At 35.5% G+C, this 24,902-nt stretch overlaps 1 protein-coding gene across 7 annotated transcripts in view; it reads right to left on the bottom strand.

Moving 5' to 3' along the window:
• Positions 1–24,902, bottom strand: part of Nubpl (NUBP iron-sulfur cluster assembly factor, mitochondrial) — a 206,886-nt gene that overhangs the window by 11,730 nt on the left and 170,254 nt on the right. For all 7 annotated transcript variants that reach the window (XM_070026435.1, XM_070026436.1, XM_070026433.1 and 4 more), the window contains one exon: positions 12,879–12,964. In XM_070026435.1, coding sequence (XP_069882536.1) covers positions 12,879–12,964 — 86 coding nt within the window. The remainder of the gene's footprint in view (positions 1–12,878; positions 12,965–24,902) is intronic.

Here is a 24,902-nt window from a genome sequence, read left to right as displayed (position 1 = left end):
AGGCAGTGAATTTTTTTGGGGGGGGGGTCGGGTCGTGGGGCCTGAACTCTGGGCCTGGGTGCTGTCCCTCAGCTCTTCAGCTCAAGGCTAGTGCTCTACCACTTGAGCCACAGCACCACTTCCGGCTTTTTTCTTTTTGCTTATGTGGTGCAGGGCCTCAGGCAAGCAAGGCAAGTGCTCTACCTCTGAGCCACCTTCCCAGCCCCGAGGCAGTGACATTTTTAGTAAGTAGGGCCTAGCTGGAGGAAGCAGTTCACTTGGGAGACTGGTCCTTGGGCTATATCTTGTCTTGGCTACTTCTTGTATCTTTTCTCTCTGCTTTCTGTCTTTCAAGAGGTAAATAGTTCCTTCCTCTTCAAACTCACTGCCATGTGTCCTGTTGAACTACATGGAGTCAAGCAACCACAGATTTAATTATCAAACTGTGAGCCAAAACAAATCTTTTCTCTTTGAAGTTGTTTTAACAGGCTTTCTGGTCATGTTGATGAGAAAAGCAACTAATATAGATGATAAGGTATAAAATACCATTCATGAATATGATGCTTTTTTGTGCAAACAGAAAATCATGGAGATTTTTAAAGTTGAAAAGATGGTACTGACAATTAGATGTGCATTACAGAAATTTTGTTCTGAAGATAATATAGAGAAGAAGAGAAGAGAGAAAATAGTCAAGAGATTACGATGGGCAATATCTCATGGCAAATAACAGGTAACATATACTTGGCCCTTAATACACATCATTTTTTAATAAATGATTTCAAGGTGTTTATTCATTTCTTATAAGAATAGAGGTTTTCTTTTCAAAAGAAGTAAGAATGGCCAATAGATACATGAAGAGGTGTTCAACATCTCTCGCCAGAAAAGAAATGCAAGTCAAATTGAAATTCCCCCTCACCCCAGTTAGAATGGACTTTATCAAGAAAACTAACAATAACAGATGCTGGCAGGGATGTGGCCAAAAGAGAATGCTATATACTGTTGGTGGGAATGTAAACTTGTTCAACCACTCTGGAAAACAGTATGGAGGTTCCTCAAAAAAGTAAACATAGCACTTTCCTAATACCAGTAATTCCACTTCTGGGCATTTATCCAATTGACCACAAACCAGGCCACAACAAAGCTACCAGCACAACCATGTTTATTTCAGTATTGTTTACCATAGCCAATATATGGAATCAACCCAGATGCTCCTCAGAAGATGAATGGATCAGCAGACGAATGGTATATATACACAATGAAATTCTGTGCTTCCATCAGAAAGAATATCATACTATTCATAAGGAAATGGAAAGAATTGCAAAAATTATATTAACTAAAGCAAGTCAGACCAAAAGAAAGGTAGCATGGTTTCCCTCATTTGTTGTAACTAGAAAGTGCCTATAAATCTACAAGTAAACACACTGGATGGTAAAAGACAAAAAATACAGTTGGATATGATAAATTATATAAGACGCTAGACATTCACACAGTAAGACCTAAGGAGGATATTGTTAGGAGAATATCACAGGGTTCAATAGCTATGTACATATGATCATATAAAATGAGTTATGTAAAAAATGAACTCCAAGCAATGGAAAAAAGAGGTTCTGTTATTTTTGTTTCTTGTCCATTCCCCCTCCCCATCACTGTTTTTGCTTTCTGTGCCTTTTGTCTTGTATGTACGTTAATCTAATTTGGGGAAGGTAAGGGGCAGCACAGACATGGTGGGACAAAGAGTGAGTAAATGAAGCAATAATGCTCACTAGACAACATGTTAAAAATTAATGATACAATTTGTGGGGAAGGGTGGTCAGGAGGGAAAACCTGGGAGAAAATGAGGGAAGAGGGAACACTGTTGAAAAAGAAATGCACTCATACCTGAGTTATGTAACTATAACCCCTCTGTAAGTCACCTTTACAATAACAATAAAAAAAGAGGTCTTTTATCATTCTCATTCTATAATTGGGGAGAAACTGACAGAAACTGACAGTGGTAGCAAAAGACTGATATAAGAGCCAACTGTTATTGATCAAAACAAAATATTAACATTTCATAGGAAATCCCTACATCTTTCTTAATTTATCTAGTTTCTGGGACAAAATAGATCCTTAATAAACATTATTATTTGATAGTACTGTTGAATAAATACATAGATTCTACAAGTGTGATTTGTATTCATGCTCCTTTCAACCTCACTGTCTTACTGATAAAAAATAAGGTGCTCTTAAAATAAAAATGCAGTCAGCACCACCGTCAGAAACTCAGAGAAAACAATGTTTGCATCATCCCATCAGTTTGTCCATACCACTGTCATTGAAGGAGTTACTAGAACATTTGCATTTTAAATGAAGAACAACAATGAAAGCCCATAATAAAACCCACAGACAAGAAAGTGATAAGATTTGTTATTTTTTTTTTCTGAAAGGAGCAACAGAAAAGACAAACTATAAAGGGCATGAGTTTGTAGGAAAGCATTTCCGCAGATCTAAAATGTACTTTTTTCTGATGTGAAGTATCATGAAAAATATATCACACTGCTTTTTTAATTTAGTGCTATCTCCAGAAGCTAGAGGCTTATTTGCTTGTTCACTATGACTATATACCCATTGCTTAAATGGTTTTATTGTCACTTATATTAAATGTTAAATTTACCCTGTGTAGGGCTTCAATTTAAAACATATCATTCTATAAATGAAAATAGAAAAAATACAGAACATAAAAGTCTAGGTGAAGGTGTACTTTAGAGAGAACAGGAAAAGCACTTGTACCTTGAAATCTCTTAGATTCTCCAAGACATAGAAACATGGTTCAAGAGTGTTTTTGCAGTCTGACTGATTTATTTCTCATCAGATTGTTCTCTATGGACTATATAAATGTCTCAGGCATATTCTCTACAGATTACTTAAATATCAGAGACATTAAATATGACACTATAACCAAATACCATTAATGTATTATTATATACTAGTAACTAGGCTGAATAGAGTGAGGAGAACACACAGTGGTGAACAAGAGATTTGATATTTGCCCCATTTAGGGCTTGTGCTCTAACTGGAGAAAGGGGCTGAATAACAACAACAAAAAAAACCAATTCTATGGATGCAAAATACAAGCCATATGACAGGGCAGAACAGACAGGATTTAATATGCTCTAGAATTTCTTTTTGTTTGTTTTTGATGGCAACAGGGTTTGAAGTCAGGGCTTTGTGTTCGCTTAGCTAGTGCTCAGCTACTTAAGCCAGGCTTCCAGTCTTGCTTTTTGTTGTTTGGGGAGGTATTGAATCTCACAGAGTTTTTCTGTCTGGTCTGGGTTTGTACTATGATCCTCTATGTTTCAGCCTCCTGAGTAGCTAGGACAACAAACATGAGTCACTGGAGTCTTGCTTACTCTAGAGTTTAAGGATACATGTACTCCTTATTTCAAGGAAGAAATTTCAGAAAAGGAATAGGGAGTACATGTATACTTTTAAGAATTTAGAAAGCCAATCTGATACTTGTGAGATGTGGTATGAGTAGCACGAGATAAGTCTGAACAGGTGGGAATGTAGGTGATATTCAAGTGTCTGGTTTTATATAAGTGCAAAGAGACACCATTAAAGGAGTTTGAACAGGAGAGGCCACTATAGCTATGGTTATAGCAAACTCATTAGTTAGGATTCAATTCAGCGTTTTAAAAAACAATGTAAAATAATGGAAAAAATAAAAAGGATTTGTTTTTGTGTATTAACTTTCTTAGACAAACATAAATTCGGGGCTATGTTATCCAAAAATCAATCATGGAAGATGTTCTATTTTTTCAGCATAAATAATTCATTTTACAAAAATGAATTGAGCTACATACTTATAATATGTGCTATTAGGTTGGTACATCATAGTCCAATAAAAAGCTAACATGTTCGAGGCATGGCTCAGCACAAGAGTGCCTGTCTACCAAGTGCAAGGCCTTAAGGTCAAACAGTAGTACAGCAAAAAAAATTTTTTTCTTAAGGAACTCTCAAAGGTTTTGAGGAAAAACCCTGGGAGAAAATCTCAAAGAGAAAGGTTTAAGTACTAAAACTCACTGTTCTTACTCATTTAACAGTAGTTCTCTAAATCACGGAGGTCCTAAATGAAGGCAACTAATGTAAGGAAGAACATAAAAAATGTCCATATTCTAATTTTGGTCATAAAAATTCTCTCTTAAATAGGAAAGAATTCATGTCCACATAAACGCCTACCAAAAAAGCCTTATATCTTATGAATACTTTATATATTATCAAGCTGTTTGTGTTTACTGTAGGGCTGTTGTGTATATCCTTTGATAGCAGAAACATCAGAAAACAGAAGCTTTGCAATAGCAGAATTTACATAATGCTGTTGAGATGCAGCTGTGAGCAAGCTCATTTTCAATGCCTCATTAAAGTGTGTGCTTCTTTTTTCTTTTTTACCTCAGGTAGTTTTACTTGAAGAAAGAAATATTATATGCCTAGCTAACATTAGCCACTACATTTTACATGTTATTCTTATTCCAATCTATAGTTGTTCAGAAGCATATTTCTTTTATTAACTTATTAAAAATTGACTCTCTGAAATATCAACATTGCTCTAAGTATTGGATTTTTGTGTCTAAGTATACTGAATATAGCAAGCTCAAAAGGCCTAAATTTTAATTTCTTCTTGACATTTTAAACCCAAATTCATATTAAGTAACAAGCAAGATTTTTTTCAAGCTACTATATAATCCAATTTCTCAAGGTTACAATCAGGTTAAATGCTTGCTGGCTGGAACCTGTCATAAGGATTAAAAGCTATGGTTTAACAAAATGTGAGGAAGAAAACCTCTTTGTTAAGTAGAGAATGAATAATAACTGAAACATACTAGACTTATAAGTGCTTTTCTGTTCTTCATTAACCTCAAATCAGTTTTTAGTTTATTCTTGAAGCAGGTTATAGATGATAACTTTTTAAAATGAGGTAGGACTTCCATATTCCTGTTTTCAGGAAGAGGTCTGCGTTCACTTTCTTTTCAGGTACCAACTAAGTAGATGTGGGCCATGAGGTACAATTCAACTTCCCTATACCTTGAATTCTTAATCTCTAAATTAAAGATGTATAATGATCTCTAAACTCTATCCTATAATAGCAACATTCAAAATTACCGTTTATAGTATTATATGCTAAGATATACTAATGACTGATTATATAATCACACTTAACTGCTATAATGAGATGGGTACTATCATCCATATTTCATGGAAGAGAACACTGACACTAAAATGCTCCCTTCAAGATCACATAGTAAATTATAAAGCCAAAATTCAAACTAGCTGGGCCATTGGTTTATATATGGAAGTCACCAAATAAGGTGACAAGTAAATGGACTATAGGATCTTGTACATGGAATTAAGTGGCCAGAGACAAGGATGAGTCAATACAATTTAGCAAAGCAATTTAACATGATAATTAAGAGGACAGTTATAGGGAAGGCCTGATAGGAAACATCTTACATCCTCAAAAGAATTTAAATAGCACTTTTCAAGGCCTCCAAAAAGATACTGTTTCTTTATGTACATCTGTGTTAGTCTGGTTTTCATTGCTGTAATGAAATAATACTTAGGCAGGCTAACATAATACAGAAAAAAAAAAACTGGTGTATATAGGTCACAGTTTAAGGGATTATGCACTGTGGTGAGGTCCTCATGAGAGATGACAAGACCTTATGGAAGAGGAAGAAATTTTTATCAGGAAGACAGTAATTCAGAAATCAAACTCACTATGGTAACTCATTCTCATGAGAGGTCAGGGTTCCCATAATCCCTGATGAAAACAAATTTCCAATGACCTAAAGACCTCTAAATAGGCCCCACCTATTAACGGTCCCAGCACCACATTGAAAACTATACCTCCAACACATGATATTTTCAGAAACAAACAATATCCATATTATATCATCTTCAAAGCTTTTAATCTTCCCAGAGAATAACATGAAATCACTTAATGGTCAAAGAAGAAAACTTAGGTTCAAGGATTAAAAAGAGACCAAATACGCCAATTTCCTTCATTTTCATGTAAGATAACCTATTTATAAATTAGTTTTAGGGAGGTGGGGCTTGTGCTTGGCATAGGCACAGATAGACTAGAGAATTAAGTAAAATAAGATAAACTAGATGCTAAAAAGCACTAGGATAAATGTCACAAGCACATAAGTTCCAAATGAATCCATGGGTCAAGAATAGATTTCTCTGTTCAAATGAATCCATTGTCAGAAAGATAATAAGCCACAATCTCAATCTTCATTGCCACGGTGTTTCATATAAAAAATTTTGGTAATGAAAATGTAAAATGCTAAAAAAATTAACAAGAAACGAGGTTTTAAGGTAATATAATTTTTTTTGGGAGACAAAATAACCATTAATCTTTACAAATAAATACAAAAACATTTCCAGACCACAGTGGGAATTTTTCCCATTTTTAGCATAAAGAGTAAATCATAGGAAGATTAAACATTCTCTTTTATATAATAAACAATTATTTTCAGCTCTGAAATTGTAGAATTTTCTGAAATATTTATTAGGAAATGAATAAATTCAGTGGTCAGCAATAGGCTTTACTTTATATAAAGCCTAGTATGATCTGTGGCCAGGTCAACTGTGTCATGGACTGCTAATCGTACTCTCATCTACCCTACCTATCTTAGGCTCCTAGAGAAAAAGGGCTGTACTTACTTGATTGAATTTTACCTAATAGAATATAAGTTGAAGTACATGGACTGCATTTCAGACTCTTCTTTGTACACATCCCTAACACGCTTTCAATTCAGGATTGCTAGAATGAAGATGGGCCCAATGGTGAACTTAGAAGTCATTTTCAAATACTGAGGCTCTAAATGGCTAAATGATTCCATGGGAAAAGGTTACTCTACTCTCTTGCTTACCTACTAGTACTGTTAGCATGAACAAAAAATAAATGTCTATAGAATTTGCATTATTATGGATTTGGAGGCCTATTTTCTATTTATCTTACTGTAAATTTTAAATATTGTAGAATTTTATACTCTAAATTATTTTAATAACTTGACTCATCTATATGAAGAGAAGGGTTCTATATAAAGAGAATAGTTTAAGTTCTACCAAAATAGTAAAGTAACAAGGTAATCTCAAAGAAGTATTTAGTTTTTTAAACTTCTTGTTAATATCCTTATTAGCAAATAAAGGAACTAGTCAAAAATGCCTGAACATCTGAGTTGTAAATTTGTCTGTTTTGTGATAACATTCTAAACAGTAATTATAGTAAGCAACATTAATTGTATATCATTATGCCAACAATCAGTGTTTAGATATGTATATCAGTTCTTAGTATGCTAAGAACTATACTAATTTATGTGAATTACCACCTTTATTTCTCATCTCAGTCTCCTTATAAAAGAAAAAGGTAGGGCACAGAGTATAATAACTCCTTAGGTCATATAGTTACAAGATGACAGAGCTGGGATTAGAACTTTATTATTCACATTACTAAATTCATACTCTTCACTACTTAGGCAAAAGTGGCTCTGTAAAGTAGAATCTTACTACCTAAAAATTATAATTAAAATTTCAGAGTGATTGAATTTGCAAATACAAATTAATATTAAAGAATATAGCTTTTCCAGGGTGCCAGTGGCTCATGTCTATGATCTTAGCTGCTCTGGAGGCAGAGACTCGGAGGATCATGGCTCTAGACCAGCTCAGGAAAAAAGTTCACAAGACCCCCAAATCAATCAATAGTGGGTGGTGTGAGTCTGTCATCCATGCTATGGCAAGGAGTATAAATAGGAAGGTCACAGTTCAGGCCAGCCTAGTCCAAAAAGCAAGACCCTGTATCTCAAAGATAACCAGAGAAAAGGACTAGAGCATAGCTTATAAGACAGAGCACCTTCCTACCAAGTGTAACACTCTTGAGTTCAAATCTGTCCCCCCAAAACAGCATATCTATTTAAGTTGTTTAAAAATCTGTATATAGGTTTCAAATATATATGACAAATAATCAGTTGGGTTCTGGGTTATGTGAGTAAAACTACAAAGGCCCACACTTAATTGTTTTTCCTACAGGTCTTTTCCTTGACAACAGTAAATCAAACCCTTAAAGAGAATAAGGACAGAGCTTCAAAACTGAGATTCTAAACTCTTATTTCCAGTTATTGTCATTCTGAGCAGAAAACCAGCTCCTGGTAGATTTTTTAAGGGCAGTGCAAACTCTCAAAGTTCTTTTGATGTCTGTCTTTTTGATTCAATCAATTGCCACATCTGCCAAGTCTTGCTTCAAAATGTCAGATATATTTTTTCCCTCCCTGCTTTCACTGCCATTATTCAAAAAAAAGGACACTTACCGCCTATGACCTCTTCCAGTACTTCCTCAAATTTTACACTGTCTTCCTAATAAGGGAAGTAGTTTACATCCTGATCCAGTACAAATACATAAATATGTATGTTTATAATTGAACTGACACCAAATGTTTAGGAGAAGAAGATCAAATCAAGGTGCTTGGGACTTCCCTGCAAAGGCAGCAACAAAAATGTGAATGACCCAACTCATAAATTATTCATTAATAAAAAATGTGTATAAGCCACCAATCATATCTATAATTCTAGCTACTCAAGAGGCTGAGATCTGTAGGATCCAGGTACCTGAGAAGAAAGCAGTGAGACCGTCTCCAAAGAAAACAACCAAAAGCAGAGCTGGAGGCATGGATCAAGTGGTAGAGTTGAGCAAATATGAGGCCCTGAATTCAAACCCTAGTTACCACCAAAAATGAAAGTGTAAAGCTGAAATCTTTTATAATAGTCTACTTAAAAACACTGAGATACCCAAAAATTTGGCAAAGGACAGGGAATTTATACGTCATCTTTTCTCTCCTTTCTCTACCTATGGATTGAGTTTTAAGAAATCATTTAAATTAACTTTAACATGTTCTTGCATTTTAAATTCTTGTATTACTAACCTCTGTCCATACCAATGAATTCCTATGGCATCATTGTTTCCATGGCAACTAATGCATTTCAAAAGGGGGAAAACAGAAAACAAGACTAAAAGTCAGGGGAAAAAATGGAATAAAAATGGAATAAACAAAGCATAACATCCTCTTTGCATTATGTAACACTTTCTAATTTCAAACATTTTATCATTACTTAGACTCTGAGGCTTTTAAGAGCCAGAGGGATTTCAGAAGTCATCAAGTCTACTTCTCACTTACAGCCGCACCATGGATGTCAAACTCCATTCAGTGCTCATTGCTGCTAAGTTGTACTCATTTACTTGCAAATATTACTAAACACCTAAGTTGTTCTGCAGGCTTAGGAAATGATTAAGACATTCTGCCTAGGTTATTTTTCTAAAATAAGGAAGAAAAAGAGGGCTTAAAAATAATACAGGAAAATGTCCAAAAAACAAGAAGACAGAACTATAAATTCTATTAGTCTTGGATTACAAATGACCTTCATTTCTTGTCCCTTTCAGTCACACATACCCATGACCACATTCTGGACCCGATAGATCCAGATCTGTTCCAACTCTGAAAATTTAAACACCAATATAAACAATGTGATCCTAAGCAGCTCTTTCACTCTTTGATCTCTGAAGCTCTCTTTTGAGCGTCATACAGTCCATCATCCTTTACTTGTGATGCTTCCTCATATTTTCTTACTAATATCCTTTGTGGTAGCCACCTAGTCACAGCCTAACCTATGCTGAGTGACTATCTCTTTTCTGTTAAGTCCCATAAGGATTATCTGTTCCACTCTCTGAGTCTACAGAAAAAATTGCTAGAACAATAGGAGACTGTATTTTTATTTATAAGGCAGTAAATGTCAAGGGCTACCAGTAAGAGAAAGTATTGGAGCTAAATGGGTATGTGTGCTGAATTCTGCAGCTGTAGTTGCAATCAGCAAAGTCCTGCAGTGCACTGTCACTTTGAAGTGAAATGGTGTATTGATATACAAAATGATAAAGTACAGAAGGAATGATATTTAAAAAAAATTCCCTCAGTATTTCATGGTTTTGAGTAAGATAGATATGTGATTCTACTTTTACCTTACAGAATGAGATGTGAAACATTCACTTATATGTAGACAGAATGATTATTATCCTGATTGAGGTCATCTTAATAGACCAATGGCCCCATTATGTAATTTCTTCTAGAAAGGATATAGATTACTTATAACTCAGTGTCATAACTTTTGGTAGAGAGCGTCCTCTCTCTTTTTATCTGATTTGCCTTTTTTTGTTATTTTATTTTATTTTATTTTTTATGGTGAAAAACTGTACAGAGGGGTTACAATTACATGGGCAAGATAATGAGTACATTTCTTATCAAGCATTGTAGCCTCTTCCTTTGTTTCCCCTTCCCATCCCTTCCAAGCCTCCCCCCCCCCACACCCAATCCTCCCCCAACCCCCCAACCAAAGTTGTAAAGTTCATTTTCGACATGACATAAATCTTACACAATGGGGTTTCAATTATCTGGGTAGCATTACTTGTATCTAGTTTATCTTGGAGGTCATATTGTTCAAACTAGATGCTTTGGAGAAAGTTTTCTGTCAGAAGCAGCCTTATAGCTACCACTGCTTTAAATTTTTTCAAAGCTAAAGTTCACAACACAGACCCTAACTGGGCATAAATGACTTACTAATCACAATCTTGCTCCTACTAGTAAGAATAGCCTCAAAACATCTGGAAGGTCATCACACAGGTTTCTCTCTCATTGGGCTCCTTGGTTTTCACCCGAGCATGCTGATCCAACCCCAGGCTCCATAATTTGCCAGTGTCCACAGCTCTGCACTAACTGGCAAGGAAGACGAGGGACTTGTTGAAGACAGTCACCTCAAACCTACCAAAACACTAGTTTATACTTATCAACTGAATGAATGAATAAACATTTATGAAACTTCCCTGTGAGTCCATTCATTCTAATCTAAAGAATTTGAGGCAAAATACAAATTCTTTCAATACCAAAATAAACACATCCATACAATTTGTGGTGGGTACAGAAGAAAGAATGATTACTCTGAGGCTAATCCATGGGTTGAAGTTTAAAAAACTCTGCTCTAGGAAGGTGCTATACCTGGAATCCTAGCTACTAGGATGGTTGAAAATGTTGGGATCACAGAAGACACCCTGGGTAGAAAGAAGTGTGTGAGATCCTTTCTTGACAAAGAGCTGGATGTGGAGGTATACCTTGTTATCCTAGCAACCGGGAAATGTAACATAGATGGATGACTAGTCCCCAGGCAAGTACACAGCAGGTAGCAAGACCCTATCTCAAACAGGAAAAAGAAAATTGCAAAGTAGGGCTGATGGCATAACTCAGCTGCTAAATCACCTGCTTAACAATTGGGAGGTCTTCAGTAAACTAACACCCCAAAAAGTTCTTCCCTGCATAAATAAAACTCTGAGAAAAAAAAATACTTAGGAGTAAATTAAACCACACAAGTGAAAGACTTGTGTGCTAAAAACTATAAAAACATTTCTGGAAGAAATTTAAAACATAAATAAATGGAAAAACTTCAAAAACAAATTATCTGAGAAATAAAAATATATGTGGTTTAACAGCCACATATATGGAAGCATCATATTGACCTTGTACTGAAATACTTGTACAAATCTAGCACAATTCTCTTTGTTTTTGTTGAGGCCCACTAAAATGAAGGCCCTTCTATTTCTTTTAAGGAAAGTTATAAGAGTGCACGTGGAGGCTGGGAAGGTGGTTCAGTGGTAGAGTGCTTGCCTCACATGCATGAGGCCCTGGGTTGGATTCCTCAGCACCACATAATCAGAAAAAACAGGAAGTGGTGCTGTGGCTCAAATGGTAGAGCACTAGCCTTGAGCTGAAGAGCTGAGGGACAGAGCCCAGGCCCAGAGTTCAGGCCCCACGACTGACAAAAAAAAAAAAAAAAAGAGTGCACATGCTTCTCTCAACCTCTCTCTCTCATATATTGTTTGAACCTGGCAAAGGTACACCTCTGGTCTCTTTAGTACTCAGCTTTGTTTCAGCCTATGGAAATGTACAGGATTTTTAGCCCTGTGGAAATGCTCAGGATTTTACTGGGACCATGTTTCTTTTCCCTAGAAAATCCATGGCATATTTTTAAATTTAAATGTAATTTAAGCATGTAATTTGTTTGATTCTAGTTCTGATTCTATTTGGTCTTAATTATTCCTTGTCTATTCTTATTATATTTTTCATCTTGTTTTATTTTGTCACATTGTGAACAAAAATTTCAAATATCTCCTAAAAGGTGGTCTATTAATGAGTTAAAATGTAGGAGGACAGAAGGAAAAAAGTATCTTTTCCCATTTATTTCTCACAGGCCATTAAGTCTGCCTACCTAAATATGTCTTAAAACAATCATATTATTTGGTCAGTAAGAACAACAAGTATTTTGAGAGAGGTGGTACTTCTTAGGAAAACTCACACTGAAGGACATTTCAGAATTATTCTTGATTTCTTGATTTATGTAATATGTAAAACATAACTATTCTTGTATTTTAAAGCAACCATAAAAATGAACTAAGCTGTGTGTGTGTGTGTGTGTGTGTGTGTGTGTGTGTGTGTGTATGTGTGTGTGTGTGTGTGTGTGTGTGTGTGTGTGTGTGTACTTGGGTTTGACCTCAGGAAAATCACTCAAGATTTGAGTCATGACACCTCCCATCACTCCAAACCTTTTTTGCTTTATTTTCCCCACAGAGTCTCCATTTTGCCTTGGACTATTACCTGCACACTGACACCTATAGAGTAGTTGAGATTATACATATTATACACACATTGTGCCCATCTTAAACTCAAGTTCATAAAGATTTCTGCACAGCCTAATTTAAAACAGTTACTTGATTCTTCAATTAATAGAGCTCTATATTTTTCAATAGTAAAGCTGTAACTGCTTACAGGCACATGGACTTTCCGAAACATCTCTGCACCCTTGTGTGCATCCATCAGTGCAATGTCCTGGGGAGTGGAGACAATCACTGCACCTAAGCAAAAGATAAAGAAAATGATGTTGTCTTTTCATTCTTTATCAAAAATTGCTTATGTGGTGAAAATTTTACATAAATGAGTAGGAAAGATGAGGAAATGTCTATCTTGCCTCCTTTGACTCTTCACTTCTAAAATTACTGAACAACTCAGTAGCATAGATCATTGGGCTTTCTCCTCATTCAGACAATGTACTAAGGAGAACAGAAGAACCAAGCAAGCTTCACCTTCAAGAAGTTTCCTTTACTTCAGAGACAACCAACCAAAGTATAACACAAAGTGCTAGGTCTTGTAATAGTGATATGCAAAGGATATTACATATTTATAATAAAAAGACAGGAAGAAAAACTAATAGGTGAAATGAACCCCAAGATAAGGACTCAAATGTTTTTTCTTTCTTGCTATTGTTTCTAACATATTTATAAGATATTTCTTTGTTGCTTTGTATGTCCCTCCCCCACAGTATATTTCACTGTATTTGATGTTGTATAATTTGTGGAGGGGAAGGGAAAAAACAAATTGTTTAAATAGGGATACAGGTGGACCCATTACAACAATGAGATGTACAAGATATTATGTCAAAAAATGAACTTGAAAACTTTGGCACGGGGGTGGGGAGGGGAGGGAAATGGGAAGGGATGGGAAGGGGAAACAAAGGAGGAGGCAACAATGCTTGATAAGAAATGTACTCATTACTTTGTCCATGTAATTGTAACCCCTGTGTACAATATTTTCACAATAAAAAAAAAGAAAAAGAAAAACTAATAGGAAAGGAAGACAATGATGAATTGTGATGGACAGAGAAGCAAAAGGTAAAGAGAAACAACAGGAACACGTTTCCAGAAAGAGATAATTTCTAAGCCAAGTAAAGAAAGTTCATATTCTGAAAAACTGGCATGGTGAATGGCTTGCTGGAGGTTAAACTGAGGGCTGGGGTTGAAAGTCAGAGGCAAAATAGTGGTGTCTGAATGAGTGGAAGGGATAAAGATGGTGATTTCCTGCGTGTCTATTATTACTCTCTAGAAACAAGAGAGAATTGGACAGTATTTTAAGGAAAGTGCAGTTCAGTTTTTCCTTAAATAACAACAAAAGTCTGGTTATGACTAGAAGTCTGTGAATGTTTTATGTTCTGTAACTTCTTCTAGGTAATAGTTCCCCAAAGAAATAACACAAAAAATACTATAGATCACACAACTGACAGAGCTAATGAAAAGAGAAAGGATTAACAGCAAATAACTTTTGTGTCAAGGGAAGATCAAATGATACTACAGAGTATTGTCTAAATGAAGATTTTAGGAAAATTAAAATACAGTAAGTGGAATGAGGACCAAGTTATCACAAATCTGTTAAAACCTGCCAACTCAAAACAAAAAACTGTAAACAATAAACTACAAATTCATTACTTCATTTCAGCACATAATCTTTCACATTAAAATTAATGTCATTAATTCAAATTTCACTAATTTTTATGTTTTACTTATATTTAACTTGTTTCATATTTAGTAACATAAGAACTATAAGTTTAAACATTTTGGGTTTAAAGTCAAGCACAAGTGGCTGATACCTATAATCCTAGCTATTCAGGAAGCTAAAATCTGAAAACCGAGGTTCAAAGCTAACCTGGGAAGGAAAAGTCCATGAGACTCTTATTTCCAATTAATCACTGAAAGAAAAGGGTGAAAGTGGAATTGTGGCTCAAGTAGTAGAGCAGCAGCCTTGAGTGAAAAAGCTAAGGATAGCATCCATGTTGTGAGTTCAAATGCCAGCACAGAGAAGTAATTTTATAATTAAAAATAAATCAAGGTAGGAACAGACATTATTTTTCCTTTAGAAGGCGGTCTATATTCACACCCAAGTTTGAGATACATCAATTGTGGATTCAAAGACATCAAGATTCAAAGTTTGCTCCTATTGCTGGCACCTGTACAAGGAGGAAATGATTTAACCTACTTAAGCTTCAGTTCCCTCATCTACAAAATGGAGATCCAAGTATTACATAAATAATAAACTACTGTCCAGATGCCTTACAATTCAATAACTGATAGCTGCTGTTAATAATATTATTGTTGCCATTATTATATTTATTATTGTTACTTTTAACATGCCTTAGAAGTTGCAGGAAAGGCCATCTTCCTATATGCTCCTGGGCAGATAAGATTGCTACTCCCCTTCTACTTCGCTTTATACCCAATAAAATGTCAATAGTTTCTTTTCCTCTTTTTTTTTTTTTTTTTTTTTTTGTTGTTGTTGTTGGTTGTGGGGCCTGAACTCTGGGCCTGGGCACTGTCCCTCAGCTCTTCAGCTCAAGGCTAGAGCTCTACCACTTGAGCCACAGAGCCACTTCCTCTTTTCCTCTTTTAAAGACTGATGCAAATCACATCTGTGTAAGAATTATACTCTACATATCCAGAATATTTCCACATTTTTTTACCTTATAGATTCTGTTTTTATACCAATCTGCTGTAATCCAGTCATTTGGAAGGGATCTAATTTGAGCTTTGTCTCAATATGGCTATGACTAATCTTGGGCAAATAACAGAATCATTCTGGGCCTCACTTTCCTTAGTTATAGAATTAGTGCATGCACTCGACAGTCTCCAATAACTGTCCTATTGCTGACTATATAACTTAGCATTCCCTCTTAACAAAAAGTGTTTTTGGAACTACCTCTGCTCAACCTTAGTATCCCAATAATCTCATGAGTGAATGTGAAATGCCACCTCCTCCAAAAATTATTGCCTCTCAAGCTCATAGCCATATTCTTCATACATAAACAGGGAACTACTTGGCTATTTCCCCAAACCTTCTCCTTAACTACACAGGAGCTAGTACACAGGAGGTTCTCTACTCCACAGCTCTAATCTAAGCATCCATACGATATTCAAGAGGCAAATATCAAGGGGATCATGGTTTAAGGGGATCAAGGTTAAGACTGAGAAAAAAACTAGAAATGGTGGCATACATCTGTTATGTCAACTATTTGGGAAGTACACATAGCAGGATTGCAGTCAGTCTGGCCTAGCCTAACCACAAGGCCTTATTTAAAAACAACAATGAGGGCATAGCTCTGATGGCAGAGCATCTGAATGGCAAGCATAAGGCTCAGAGTGCAAACTCTATTTACCTCAAAGGGAGTGTATAAGGACTAAGGTAGTTCTTGTGGGATCTAGTTGACAAAAGTTAGTATAAAAAAAGAGAACTTGACCCCTGATTTTCTCTGGCTCCTTGTCTTACCATGTCATGCATCCTTCATGCACACACTCATACTCTGATGTCTTCTAGTACAACATAATACAGCCATGGAAGCTTTTACCAGAGTCTGAACAAATAGAACTACCTAATCTCAGACTCTAAAAAGTCATGATTTAAATAAGCCCCTTTTGTTTATAAAATACTCAGTCTCAGGTACTTTACTACAGCAATAGCAAGACTATTCTATCATTGAATACTGCAACATGAATTCCATCAACTCGAAGTTATGAGTTCTGAATTCCGGTTTTGTGGACTATGTTCATATAATGAATAACTCTATAAATTTCAAAACATGTCAAATAATCCTTGTATAAAATAAACATATTTTAGTACTATTATATGAAACTAATTGTGTCGTTAGACACAAAGGGCTGTTCCATTTTAAAAAGAAGCTGGGTGCTGTTGGCTCATGTCTGTAATACTAGCTACTCAGGAGGCTGAGATCTGAGGATCAAGGTTCAAAGCCAGCCTGGGCAGGAAAGTCCATGAGACTCTTGTCTCCAATAAACCACTAGAAAACCGGAAGTAGCACTGTAGCTCAAGTGGTAGAGTTCTCACCTTGAGCTGAAGAGCGCAGGATAGTGCCCAAGCCCAGATTTCAAGCCCCATAACAGACAAAAAGAAAAAGAAAGAAAAATATATAGATATATAAAAGTATTATAAAAATGTTCAGAGCCATTATTTTGATATCTAAAGGAAAGATTAAAGTTACTTGCTTTTTTCTGTATTGATTCTAATATAGTATCATAACAGAGCAACTATTCCATCTGAGTTTCTCTGTAGAGTGATCTGAATAGCACCATTCAAACACAATTCCTAACTTTTTAATAAGGACAATAATCTTTCCTGTCTCAATAAATGTTCATGCAATGTGTAAATTGCTTCAGTGGGACTTCCAATTATATCTACAGAAAATATTTTGATGTGAGATTCTTTTTACACTAAACTACATTGTTAATTATTAGGTTCTTAGTCAAAACAAAATTGGACTTTGAGATACCATCTTGATCCACTCAGACCACTGTCTTTCTTGTAGTATTAACATTTAATATATCATACAAGTGGCCTTTTAAAGGTCAGTACCTATGCTGACATTTAAAATTTATGAGAAAGAAATAAAACAGAAAACCAATAATAAATTACATTTATTTTATGTATTACCTAAAAGTTAAAGAAATTCTATCAAATTTTTTGTTACTGTATCTCATAACTTAAAATATGTTCTTCAAAACTTACTGTTCAGGGTGAGGGGAGGAGGCCAGGAAGGAAGGGAAAGTAGGAAAAATACAAAGGAGGGGGTAACAATGTTCGACAAGAAATGTACTCATTACCTTACTCATGTAACTGTAACCCTGTACAGCATCTTTACAAGAAAATAAAATTTAAAGAAAACTTAATGTTCCTTTTTGTCTTTGTGGATCTTGAGTTGTACATGATTATTTTTCATTTTTCTCATGACTCATGCCTATGAACCATTACAAACTAGCCTACATTTTTCCCGCTCTTTATACCATCACTAATGATGTCATTTCAGTTTTGTGATGAAAAGTTTGTTAGAAAACTTGTGCTTCCTCTTCTGACTATTCAGAAATGTTAAAAGAATGTTTAGTCTGCAACAAATGTGATTATTTGGCCAGTGAAGTTTGAGGGTGAGTTAAATGCTTATCTCAAGAATCCCATTAAGAATTGTCTATCCATTTCCTATGTACATAACTAAGTCCAAATAAGTAAATAATATAGTTTAATTGTATTTCCAAACTTGTAATCATTTTTTCACTTTTTAAAAAAATTATATTGTCAAGGTGATGTAAGAGGGGTGACAGTTACACAAGTAAGGTAATGAATACATTTCTTGTCAAACTTGTTATCTTTTTAAAAGGCTTTTTGTCAACAGAGATTTACTACCAAAAGTTAATTGGCAGATTCTGACAAATACGTAAACATCTTACAAAATAATTGTTCAGAGTATTGTCTTAATTGCCTATTCTCTTGATTATTAAGAAGAAAATATATAACTGTATATCTAGATTTGGGTCAGAGTTCACAGTAGTTAAACACTTAAAGCTTATTATCCCAGATGTTAGGCTGATCATAATTACAGCAGTGTGGAACTACTCAACTATGCATGCTAGGCTCTAAGGCACAAATTGTATCTAATTCCCATGCTTGATTGAGAATTTCAGTGTTAGAACCTAATAAGCACATATAACAAAAGCTGTTCAAAATTATTCCTGGAGGAATAATTCTATACTTTACAACTACTGAGCATTTCAATGTAAAGCCAACTAAGACTTAAAAGAACATTAATTGCTATTCTTAATGTTCATGATGCTTTTAATATTTGCTGATGATTATTCTCCTTGATTTATTTAGAGATACACGAGCAGCAAAACAATCAGATACTGTGGAGGGGGTAGTTCAGGGGTAGAGTGTGTGCTTAGCATGCCTAGGAAACCCTGTGTTTGAACCCCAATACCACAAAAAAGAAAAGAGAAGCTGAAAAACAAGAGAATAACTCTACTACTAGCTCAACATAAACAATGCCAAATATATTTATAACTTTAACTATAAAGTAGATTGGTTTTGTTTTTCTTAATCTCTTCCCTATGTTTCCTCTATGCCATCTGAAGTTATGAGTTATAAACCTTATTTGTTATAACATCAGGAAATGCCACTAATATCAGTATCAGCTTAAGTAAAACATGATTTAAAGGTAAATTCACTTCAATTGTGTCCACAGACTCTGCCTGAACAGGAAATATAATTTATAGATGAATTACTGTTTGTTTTACATGCTCCTCTTCCAACATTTAAGAGCCAAATAGAGTCACAAATGGAATATACTTAATTTAAGCACTAGTCATTATTTACCTAACCTCAGAAATAAATTTTGATAAATTATGTTAATTGATTCAAAACAAATTGTCAAACCAGTAGCTACCAGTAAGAGAGACCATGTAAACTTAGGAACTTTTAAAAGTCAAGTTCACCAACAGAATCTGGATATATATTTACTATTTAGGGATCAAGAGTGGTTCTTCAACATAACAAATTCAACAAGTAATGAGCTAACAGTCACTTTATATTACTAAATGCTACAGAGAATTAACCAGGGCTAATAAGGAAACTATAAGAAAAAATGAAGCTTTTACAAGTTTTAGAGTGTGATGAAACCAGAAAGCTCTACCATGAACACATGTGCTCTCTTCCCCCTCCCTTCTCCATCTCTTGCTCCTTGTCTCTCTCGGTCTCATTTCTCTTCCCTCCTTATTCTGATGCCTCCAGTAAAGTTAAGATATAATCCTTGGTCCTTTCTAGTCTTCATTCATGCTCATGCTGATACCAAATACCTTGGAAGCCTACTTGTACACAACTCAGAAAGCTCTTTTGAGATTCTGTTAGCATTTCTTCATGTTGAACTCCAAAATTTAATATTTGACATTTCAAATTGTTAGATGAACATGAATCCTAACCTGCCAAGTGAGTCACTATACCAAAGACTGTTGAACAACAGAACACATTCCTTTTTTTTTGGGGGGGGGGTCCGGTCGTGGGGCCTGAACTTCTGGGCCTGGGCGCTGTCCCTCAGCTCTTCAGCTCAAGGCTAGTGCTCTACCACTTGAGCCACAGTGCCACTTCTGGCTTTTTTCTTTTTGCTTATGCGGTGCTGAGGGATCGAACCCACAGCCTCAGGCATGCAAGGCAAGCGCTTTACCACTGAGCCACCTTCCCAGCCCAACACATTCCTTTTTAATTTTTATTCTTTTTCTAAAATTCCCCAGATAAGAATTATTGTCTAATTACCCTGGTTTATTATTTAACCTGGTATATTTCAGAAGATAAGGACTACTGAGATTTCATACAGAAAATTTTTGGTCTATATGAAAAATACCATAATATTAAAACATACTTTGAACTTACCCTTCAGATCAGAATAAAATTTCCACTATTGACAACCAAATATAAGCGTGTTTTAGAACTTCTGGCCTAGGCTTTTTTTTTCCAGTGTTAAATGGATTTAAAAGAAGTTTTAATGTGAAAATTACCACACATTGGTCATTACTATCACTTTAAGACATTAGGGAATTTTAGCTGTCTAAAATGTCATCAAGGAAAGTTCCAGAAATCCTTAAACCAATAAACAACAACTAACACCTAATGAATGGTGTTCGAAGGTTCCTATCCAAATGCGGGACAACAAGTAGAAATTCAAACAATAGACCATTGATTTAGAAAAGTGATTCTGAAAGTTGACTACATAAAAATGATCTGGGGATGTTTTCAAGTTTTGAGCCTTTTTGTCTTACTTTTTTAGACAATTTCCTTAAACTGAAAACTACTTTTACTTGCAATATGTGTTCAGCTAAATACAAGAGCCCTCAAGAGCCCTTTATTTTTTAAAGTTTATTTTGAAAATAGTACTGTTCACTATGCAATAATATTATATTTATGTTTATTATATATAATTTTAGAAAGTTGCTTCCAAATTTAACAACAACTGAAGTTTCAAACTGAAATACCAAAAATTCTCTAAAAGATAAAGCCACAGGATGTAGTTTCTAGTCTTCAATGGTTGGTTACAGTATGTCTTAACAACCAAAAAATTATTTTGGAAAAGAAGTTTCGTTTATTTATTTATTTATTTTTATGGTGAAAATATCATATAGAGGGGTTACAATTACATGGGCAAGATAATAAGTACATTTCTTTTTTTTTCATTTTTAAAATTTATTTATTTATTATTGTGAAAATACCATACAGAGGGGTTACAATTACATGGGCAAGATAATAAGTACATTTCTTTCTTTCTTTCTTTCTTTTTTTAATTGTGAAAACACTGTACAGAGGGGTTACAATTACATGGGCAAGATAATGAGTACATTTCTTATCAAGCATTGTAGCCTCCTCCTTTGCTTCCCCTTCCCATCCCTTCCCATCCTCCCCCCACCCCCACCCAACCCTCCCCCCCAGCAAAGTTGTAAAGTTCGTTTTCAACATAATGACTTGTACATCTCATTGTTGCAATGGGTCCACCTGTATCCCTATTTAAACGATTTGTTTTTCCCCTTCCCCTCCACAAATTATACCCACATCAAATACAGTGAAAGCAGGGGTTATACCATGGGGGAGGGACATATGAGTACATTTAATATCAAGCATTGTTGCCTCCTCCTTTGTTTCCCCTTCTCATCCCTTCCCATCTCCCCCTATCCTTCCTCCCCCCCACCCCCACCCCCGTGGGGGAGACACATACTAAGCACAAAGAAATCATCTTATAAATATGTTAGAAACAATCGCATGAAAGAAAAAACATTTGAATACTTATCTTGGGGTACATTTCACCTAACATCAACTTATCTGACCTTTTCTGCTTGTTTCAGGCATATACTAGTTATTGCAAATAAGTGAAACCATGGGGCCTATGTTTCTTTGGGCCTGGCTTACTTCACTTAATATAATTTTTTCCAAGTCTTTCCATTTCCTAACAAATGGGGCATTCTTTCTGATGGAGACATAGAATTCCATTGTGTATATATACCACATTTCCTTGATCCATTCATCTACTGAGGGGCATCTGGGTTGGTTCCAGATCTTAGCTATGGTAAATAATGCTGCAATAAACATAGTTGGGCTGGTAGCTTTAGTATGGTCTTGTTTGTGATCATTTGGGTAAATGCCCAAAAGTGGGATTGCTAGGTCATAGGGGAGCTCTATGTGGGGTCTTTTCAGGAACCTCCATCCTACTTTCCAAAGTGGCTGAACAAGTTTACATTCCCACCAACAATGCAGTAGGGTTCCCTTCTGTCCACATCCCCTCCAGCATCTGTTGTTATTAGAGTTCTTGATTTTTGCCATTCTAACTGGGGTGAGGTGGTATCTCAATGTTGTTTTGATTTGCATTTCTTTTATGGCTAGGGATGTTGAGCATTTCTTCATGTGTCTATTGGCCATCCTTCTTTCCTCTTCAGAGAAGTTTCTCTTCAAGTCTTTAGCCCACTTATTTATTGGGCAGTTGTTTCTTTGAGGATTTGTAGTTTTCACCAGTAAGTATAATGCTGGCTATAGGTTTGTCATATACAGCCTTCATTGTGTTGAGGAATGTTCCATGGATTCCTAATTTTTCCAGAACCTTCATCATAAAGGGATGTTGGATCTTGTCAAATGCTTTTCCTACATCTATTGAGATAACCATGTGGTTCTTATCCTTGCTTTGTTGATGTGATGAATTATAATAATTGATTTGCATATACTGAACCAGATTTTCATCCCAGAAATGAATCCTGTTTGATTGTGGTGTATGATTTTTTGGAAAAATTGTTGAAGTCGATTGGCCAAAATTTTGTTGAGACATTTTGCATCGATGTTCATCAAAGAAATGGGTCTATAGTTCTCTTTCTTTGATGAGTTCATGTCTGGTTTTGTGATGAGGGTTATGATGGCTTCATAGAAAGAGTCCAGTAGTGAACTTTCTCTTTCAATTTCCTTGAAGAGTTGGAGTAGTATTGGTCTGAGCTCTGCTTTGAAGGCCTTGTAAAATTCCGCTGTAAAACCATCTGGTCCTGGGCTTTTCTTAGATGGGAGGTCTCTTATTGCTGTTTCTATTTCAATGCTTGATATGGGCCTGTTAAGATGGTTTAACATCTTGGTTTAGTTTTGGCATATCAATATTTGCTAGGAAATCTTCCATTTCTGTCAAATTCTCAAATTTATTAGCATAAAGGTTTGAGAAGTATTCCCTTATAATGTTCTGAATCTTGGTTATTTCTGTGGTGATGTTTCCATTCTCATCTCTGAGTTTATTTATTCGGGTGTGTTCTCTTCTTTTTCTGATATGATTTGCTAAGGGTCTGTCAATTTTGTTAATTTTTAGAAGAACCAACTCTTAGTTTTGTTGATTCTTTTTATCTTTTTTTATTCTAATTCATTTAATTCTGATTTAATTTTAATTACTTCTTTTTGTTTACTATATTGGGGCTTATCTTTCTGCTCTTTTTCAAGGAGGCTCAAATGTCTCATTAAATTGTTGGTTTGAGATCTCTCCAATTTGTTGATGTAGGAAAGCAGAGCTATAAACTTGCCTCTGAGTACTACCTTTGCTGTGTCCCAGAGGAGCTGGTAATTTGTGTGCTCATTTTTGTTGAATATCATGAACATTTGAATTTTGTTTCTAATCTCTTCCATGACCCACTGGTGATTCAACAGTGTGTTGTTCAGTCTCCATGTGTTACAGGACTTTCTTTGGTGGCTTTTGGTGTTGAGTTCTAATTTTATTCCCTTGTGGTCTGAGAGGATGCAAGGTATAACTTCAATGTTTCTGAATTTGGACAAGTTTGCTTTGTGACCTAAAATGTGGTCTATTTTGGAAAATGTTCCATGTGCTGATAAGAAAAATGTGTATTCTGATGGGGCTGGAGAAATATTCGGTAGATGTCTGTTAAATCTAGTTGATCTATGCAGTTGTTTAGATCTGGGGTTTCTTTGTTGAGTTTTTGCCGAGTTGATCTATCTAGTGGGGATAGTGGTGTGTTAAAGTCCCCAACAAGTACTGTCTTTGGATCTATGTGAGATTTGAGAGAAAGTAGTATTTCTTGGATAAACTTGGGTGCTCCGTTGTTTGGTGGATTTTTTTTTTTTTTTGTCGGTCGTGGGGCTTGAACTCTGAGCTTGGATGTTGTCTACCACTTGAGCTACAGCGCCACTTCCGGTTTTCTAGTGGTTTATTGGAGATAAGAGTTTCATGGACTTTCCTGCCCAGGCTGGCTTTGAACCTCAATCCTCAGATCTCAGCCTCCTGAGAAGCTAGGATTACAGGCATAAGCCACCGGCGCCCAGCCTTGAATAGATATTTAGAATTGTAATATCCTCCTGAAGGAGAGATCCCTTAATTAGTATGTAGCGACCTTCTTTATCTCTTCTCACGAATTTTAATTTGAAGTCTATTTTATCTGATATTAGGATTGCAATTCCTGCCTGTTTATGGGGGCCGTTTGTTTGGTAGATTTTGTTCCAGCCTTTCACTTTCAAAATGTGTTTGTTTTTATGGGTAAGGTGTGACTCCTGAAGGCAGCAGATAGAAGGATCTTGCTTTTTAATCCAACTAGAGAGTCTATGTCGCTTAATTGGTGAGTTAAGTCCATTAATGTTGAGAGATAGGACTGAGAGGTATTTGGGAGTTCCTGCCATTTTATCCATCTTCTTGGGGGCTGCAGCAACTGGCTTCTTCCTATGGTTCTTGGATTCTCAGTTTGGGTGTGTTTCTTGGCCTTTATTGTGGTCTTGTTGGTTCATAGGATTCTTTAACTACAAGATCATGTCATCTGCAAGGAGGGAGAGTTTTACATCATCTCTCTCTATTTGGATCCCTTTTATGTTCACATCTTGTCTTATTACTGTAATTAGGAATCCTACTACTAAATTGAAGAAGTAGAGTGAGTGGACATCCTTGTCTCATTCCTGAATTTAAATAAAATGGCTTTAGCTTTTTGCCATTAAGTATAATGCTGTAGGTCTGACATACACAGCCTTAATTATATTGAGGAATGTTTCATGGATTCTTAGTTTTTCCAGAGCCTTCATCATAAAGGGGTATTGGATCTTATCAAATGCTTTTCTGCATCTATTGAGATAAACATGTAGTTCTTATCCTTGCTCTTGTTGATGTGATGACTTATATTGACTTGCATA

This window comes from Dipodomys merriami, unplaced genomic scaffold, assembly GCF_024711535.1.
Source record: "Dipodomys merriami isolate MVZ:Mamm:240054 unplaced genomic scaffold, mDipMer1.0.p SCAF_1, whole genome shotgun sequence".
Taxonomy (NCBI): domain Eukaryota; kingdom Metazoa; phylum Chordata; class Mammalia; order Rodentia; family Heteromyidae; genus Dipodomys; species Dipodomys merriami.
The sequence above is the reverse complement of the archived record's forward strand: the minus strand, read 5'-3'. Positions and strand labels throughout refer to the sequence as shown.